The sequence below is a fragment of the Myotis davidii genome, unplaced genomic scaffold (genome assembly GCF_000327345.1).
Source record: "Myotis davidii unplaced genomic scaffold, ASM32734v1 scaffold944, whole genome shotgun sequence".
NCBI lineage: Eukaryota > Metazoa > Chordata > Mammalia > Chiroptera > Vespertilionidae > Myotis > Myotis davidii.
Window position 1 is genome coordinate 1,187,850 of NW_006296283.1, and position 6,697 is coordinate 1,194,546.

A 6,697-nucleotide genomic window follows, 5' to 3' on the forward strand; every position below is an offset into this window, starting at 1 on the left:
TGACACTCAGCCACGCTCATAGCAAACATCCTTCCTTCTTTTTTTTTTTTTTAATATATTTTATTGATTTTTTACAGAGACGAAGGGAGAGAGATAGAGAGTTAGAAACATCGATGAGAGAGAAACATCGATCAGCTGCCTCTTGCATATCTCCCACTGGGGATGTGCCCGCAACGCAGGTACATGCCCTTGACCGGAATCGAACCTGAGACCTTTCAGTCCGCAGGCCGACGCTCTATCCACTGAGCGAAATCGGTTTCGGCACATCCTTCCTTCTTAAGTTTTCACAGTCACTGTCTTCTTAAAAAACAAAAACCTCTCATTATAAATGGGAAAAATATGTGGTCTCTAAGTAATTTAGGTTATAATCCAGACTAACAAAACACACATACAAAAAAGCAAAAACAGTGAATAGGACAGCAAAAATGATACAGTTTAGTACGCAAGAATGGCTTTTTTTTAATGGTCCCTGATTCTTCACCCTGTCTTTATAATAATGGGTACCACCATTCTAGTCAACTCTGCCCACAGTTTCTGGGAGAAGATGACATTTTTCTCAGATTTTACAAAAAAGACTCACTACAGACCAGGGCCATTTCTAAAAGTAAGTATCAACAGAGTCTAAGTTCATTCTCCAGACCAAATACTTTGGATTTTAGGTTCTTCAGTTCTCCTTGTATCTTATGTGCGCGTTTATTGCTGTCACGAACTTCACACAAAATGGCAAGATCCTGGTTTGCCCGGGAATTAACTGTTACCTAGAGATTTAAAAGAAGAAGAAGAAAGGATTACAGCATATGCCGGAGAAGAGGAATTAGTCATAAAGATCAAACTATGATGGGACATCATAGTTTATGACACATTTGGTACACAAGGTAAATTCAGTTCTTAGTTTTAGTGACTAACAAAAAGATAGTAATGTAGAATAAAAGAGACCAATATAAACATCACTGGTAAATTTGTCAAAGAAAGAACCTCTTCTTTTTTACAATCAACTTTGGAGTATAGTGATGATAGGTGGACAACTAATTTAAGTCTCTGTAAAAAGGTTCTTGAGGCAACTTTGTTTCTAAATAAAGCTGTGTCTGGTAGGGAAAAATTACTTTATTATTCAATTACTCATTTTCCTTGCTTGTAAAAAAAAACAAAACATGGTTCTTTTAATCTACTTCTTGAATTGGGAGGGATGAAAATTTCTGTTAATTTTAGCTTAGATAAAAGTATAATGATGCAGTCATTCAATTATTTTTGTCTTCTCTCTAGTGTGTACTTGTTTTAAAAATATTTTTTTATTGATCCCAGAGAGAAAGAGGAAGGGATAAAAAGATAGAAACATCAATGATAAGAGAGAATCATCGGTAAGCTGCCTCCTGCACGCCCCACACTAAGGATAGAGCCTGCAACCCAGGCATGTGCCCTGATGGGACTCAAACCATGACCTCCTGGTTCATAGGTAGACACTCAAACACTGAGCCACACTAGCCAGGCTAGTATGTACTTGTTAAACTAATTTTAGTGAGACTGAAAGGATGCTGTCCCATCAGTACCTACTATCAGGGAAACAGCACATCCTTCTTCTGAGGAGCCCTGTTGACCATGTTTTCTCACTTGTACCCCTTTTAGTAATTCAGGATCAGGAATTACCTTATAGAGCATTTGTTCCAAGTCTTTCAGTTTCTGCCTGAGAATCTTAATATCTGTTTTAAAGCCTTCTACTTCCAAGATACGCCGATTCTCCAAGGCCTCATAGCGTTTTGTCATTACTTGTAAACGCTTCCCCATCTTGTTAGAGCGATCCTAAATACAGGGAAATGGAAAGGCATATGAAGATGAGGGGAGCATTCCCTGAGCCATCAGACTTCACACACTATCATAAGTGGCAGAGAATTTTGTACCTTGAAGATCTCTCTCCTCATTCCTTCTTCCTCACGAATTCGGGCAAGTTCTTCTTCTAGGGAAATGCACTGCTCTTGGTACATGTTGGACAGCTTTTTCTCTTGTATTAACTTCTCCTTTAGGGACTGCAGGTCAAAAGTGAAAAACAACACTCAGTTCTATAATTTAGATAATTCAAATAGCATTTAGGTAAAGAGAAAAAGGAATCCAGTACAAATGAGTTAAGTAACAAGACAGCAAGGGACTTTGGAGAACATTTGAAAGATGATTCTGTTAGCCTTTTTCTAAAGTATACACAGTAGAAATCCTTTAAAATAAAACAAATATTTTTGGCTCTTTGAAGAATAGGTAATGAAGTTCAGAACTGTCCCAAGTAAGGCATAATAATATAGTTGATCCTCCTATCTGCAGGTTCCACATCCATGGATTCAACCAAACAGGAAACAAAATCAAACAAACAAAAGGTACACTGTTGCTGACACATACTATGTATTTAGGCCTACTTAACATGTACAGATTCCTCTGCAACCCCCGCCCCGCCCCCCGTCATTATTCTCTAAACCAATGATTTTCAACCTCTTCCATCTCATGGCACACATAAACTAATGACTAAAATTCTGCATCACACCAAAAATATTTTTTTTGCCGATTTGAAAAAAAAGGTATAATTTTGGTTAATTCATATCAGATGGCGATTGTTGTGTTGGCTGTTGTCATTTTTTAAAAAATATTTTTTTATTTATTTCAGAGAGGAAGGGAGAGGGAGAGAGATAGAAACATCAATGATGAAAGAGAATCATTGACTGGCTGCCTCCTGCACGCCCCCTATTGAGGATCGAGCCCACAACCTAGGCATGTGCCCTTGACCGGAATCGAATCCAGGACCCTTTAGTCCACAGGCCAACGCTCTATCCACTGAGCCAAATCACCTAGGGCGGCTATGGTCATTTTTTAATTTGACAACCTAAAGGAAAAGAGGTCAGTGCCCTGACCAAAGAGTCAGGTATTGAATATTTTAAAATTCTTGCAGCACACCAGTTGCTAATCGCTGCCCTAAATGATACAGTATAACAACCATTTACAAAGCATTTACATAGTTGTTTCTTTAAAAAAATATTTTTTTCATTGATTTCAGAGAGGAAGAGAGAAATAGAAAAATCAATGATGAGAATCATTGATAGGCTGCCACTTTTGTACGCCCTCTACTGGGGATGGAGCCCACAACTTGGGCATGTGCCCTAACTGGGAATCGAACCATGACCTCCTGGTTCATAGGTCAATGCTCAACCACTGACCAACACCAACTGGGCTACATAGCATTTACATTGTATTAGGTATTATGAGTAGAGATGATTTAAAGTATATGGGAGGATGTGTATAGATTAATACAAATACTATGCTATTTTATATATGGAACTTGAGCAACCATGGATTTTGGTGTCTGGAACCAATCCCCTGCAGATACCAAGGAACTACTGTACATGTTTGGGGCACATTTCTGAAGTTCTTTAAGAAGAAAGAAACATCAACAATACTTATACATGTCACACTGAGAAGTCAGAATGATCTTTAAAAAAAGCTAAGTAAGATCATGCTAATTCCTTAAATACAGACCTGGGGAAAGAGCATTCTAGGCAGAGAAAAGACTAAGTTTAAAGGTCCTGGAGTATGGACAAGCAAAAGGAAGAATATAAGGTTAAAGAAAAATAAGCAAGGAGGAAGTGGTACACCAGGAGGTTGAGGGTGTGTATAGCAGCCAGTTATGGAGTGCCACCCTTCCAACCTCCCTGTATAACACTTCCTTTTTAAACATACATACTCTAGGGCCTTTAAACTTGCTCTTCCCTCTCCCTGGAATGCTCCCTCCTAGATCTAACGGCAAGCTAAATCCCATTTTTCAGGCCTCAGTAAAAACATCAGGCTTAAGAGAGTGTCTCTGTTACTCCATAAAACTAGACTTCCAGCAACTACATATCATATTCATATAATCCTTTTACTTCCTTAACATCAATTTATCATAATAATTTTCTCTTTTACATTTTTTATTGATTTTAGAGAAAGAGAAAGGAGAGAGAGAGAGAGAGAGGCTGCCTCCTGCATGTCCCCCACTGGGGACAGAGTCCAAAACCCGGGCATGTGTACTTGTTGTTCCACTTATTTATGCATTCATTGGGTGATTCTTGTATGTGACCTGACAGGGGGTCAAATCCACAAACTTGGTAATCAGAACAATGCTCTAACTACCTGACCCAGCTCATAATCTATCCTTTTTTTAAAAATATATATTTTTATTGATTTCAGAGAGGAAGGAAGAGCGAGAGAGAGAGAGAAACATCAATGATGAGAGAATCACTGATCGGCTACCTCCAGCCTGCCCCACATTGGGGATCAAGCCTGCAACCTGTGCATGTGCCCTGACTGGGAATCAAACCATGAACTCCTGGTTCATAGGTCGACACTCAACCACTGAGGCACGCCAGCTGGGCTATCCTTTTTCTTTTTTTCCAATATATTTTTTATTGATTTCAGAGAGGAAGGGAGAGGGAGAGAGTGAGAGAAACATCAACGATGAGGGAGAATCATCGACCAGCTGCCTCCTGCATGCCCCACACTGGAATTTAGCCTGCAACCTGGGCATGTGCCCCTGACTGGAGTCGAATCCAGGACCTTCAATCCATAGGCCGATACTCTATCCACTGAGCTAAACCAGCTAGGTATGGGCTACCCTTTTTTGATTGTTAATGTTTCTGTTTTCTCACCCATTAAGATATAAATGCCATGCATAGCTGGTGTGGTTCAGTGGCTGAGCCTGCACCCATGAACCAGGAAGTCACACTTCAATTGCCAATCAGGGCACATGCCCAGGTTGCAGGCTCCATCCCAGGTAGTGGGGGGAATGTAGGAGGCAGCCAATAGATGATTCTCTCTCATCATTGGTGTATCTATCTCCCTCTTTCTTTCCCTTTATCTCTGAAATCAATAAAAACATATTTTTTAAAGAGATGTAAATGCCATGATAATCAGACTTGGTCAAGCTTATTTACTGCTGTAGACCCAGAGCCTAGGCCCTAGCCCATAATAGGAGTGCCTTAAATATCTGTTGAATGAACCCTGGCTGGTGTAGCTCAGTGGGAAAGCATGGGTCCAAGGACTAAAGGGTTGTGGGTTTGATTCCCAGTCAAGGGTACGTACCTGGGTTACAGGTTTAATCCTTGTCCCAGTCGGGGTGCATGTGGGAGACAACCAATCAATGTGTCTCTCACATCTATGTTTCTCTCTCTCTCTCTCTCCTTCCTTACTTCCTCTCTTCTACCTTCTCAAAAGTCAATGGAAAGGTATCCTCTGGTGAGAATTACAAAAAAAAATATTTGTTGAATGAAATGAATGAATGAATGAATGAATCGATTGATCAATCAATCATTTCATTTTCTAAATCTCTAAACACTGTAATGATGAGCTATTCTTTGAAACCTGTTTCTTGAGTTTATTGCTACATCAGCTCCTGGAGTAAATGGATCTTGTATGATAATTCTGGGGTTCTTTATAATTCTCTGAGTTTTTCAAATTCTTGCAGAAAAAACAAAAAAGAATTTCTGTAAATATACAGAAACTACCTTAATATATTCATTTTGCTTGCGATGACTCTCATGAACAACTGGGCAACCTTTTCCAATTTTATCTTCTTTCTTCTTACACTGTGCCCTGTATTGCTTAATTTTTGACATCAACTGATCCTTTTCAAGCATCCACGACTTCTCCTTCTTTTGGTTTTCAAATCTAAGTTGCAAAAAGTCTTTGGTGCTCTCATAGAGCAGTTCTTGGGTGTGATGAAGACTATGAAAGAAAGTACAAAAGTGGACATGAAGATACTTACATAGCACATACGACACAGTTATTCCAAACAAAGAAAAGATATAGATTCTTTAAAAATTATACAATAAGTTATGTAAAATATAATTAGCAGTTTTAAAAAATACAATCTGATTACTGACAACCACAGAAGTTTTACTGAACAAAGTATAATGTACGTACTCATGCTCACTGTTTCACAAACTGGTCTTTACATATATTTTTCCAAGTACTAATTGCAGGTTATATAATTATTAGGACTACAGAAATATTTACACATAGCCTGCATCAGTATGGACTATCCCAAGACACTAGACTACGATAAAGAAGTAACTCATAGTGTTCTGACTGAGGGTTAACACAAATTCTAAAATATCAAAAACAGCTTTGTGTTTGTTTATGCTGTGCTCCACATGTAAACTGCACAATATCAAATCTTGTTTTGTTTTCAAGATCAACTTCCTCTCTGCAGTCATCTAGACAACTTCAGGCCATTTAATTTCTCTATTGTCTGAAATTCTTTATCAGTTTAAATCTAGTCTCCTTGCCGAAACCAGTTTGGCTCAGTGGATAGAGCGTCAGCCTGCGGACTGAAAGGTCCCGGGTTCGATTCTGGTCAGGGCATGTACCTGGGTTGCGGGCACATCTCCAGTGGAAGATGTGCAGGAGGCAGCTGATTGATGTTTCTAACTCTCTATCTCTCTCCCTTCCTCTCTGTAAAACAATATTAAAAAAAACAACAAATAAACAGTAAATGATTTGCATTTAAAATCAATTAAAAAAAAATCTAGTCGTCTGTGTTATAATTCAACTTGCTTATAAACTGTCAGGTTCTAACTGTTAATATGCATGTTTTCCAACCTGAGTGAAAGCATATACTTACTTATCATATATCTTTGTCCCACTATCACAAACTAATAGACATACACAAGGTATTAAACAGATTCCTGCT

At 38.7% G+C, this 6,697-nt stretch overlaps 1 protein-coding gene across 1 annotated transcript in view; it reads right to left on the minus strand.

Moving 5' to 3' along the window:
• Nucleotides 1-267: 267 nt before the first annotated feature.
• CCDC77 (coiled-coil domain containing 77) overlaps nucleotides 268-6,697 on the minus strand; it is a 40,088-nt gene continuing 33,658 nt past the window's right edge. The window contains exons 10-13 of the mRNA XM_006771305.2: nucleotides 5,511-5,730; nucleotides 1,896-2,021; nucleotides 1,645-1,797; nucleotides 268-758 (exon numbers count right to left, since the gene is read on the minus strand). Coding sequence (XP_006771368.1) covers nucleotides 612-758; nucleotides 1,645-1,797; nucleotides 1,896-2,021; nucleotides 5,511-5,730 — 646 coding nt within the window. The 3' untranslated portion in view covers nucleotides 268-611. The remainder of the gene's footprint in view (nucleotides 759-1,644; nucleotides 1,798-1,895; nucleotides 2,022-5,510; nucleotides 5,731-6,697) is intronic.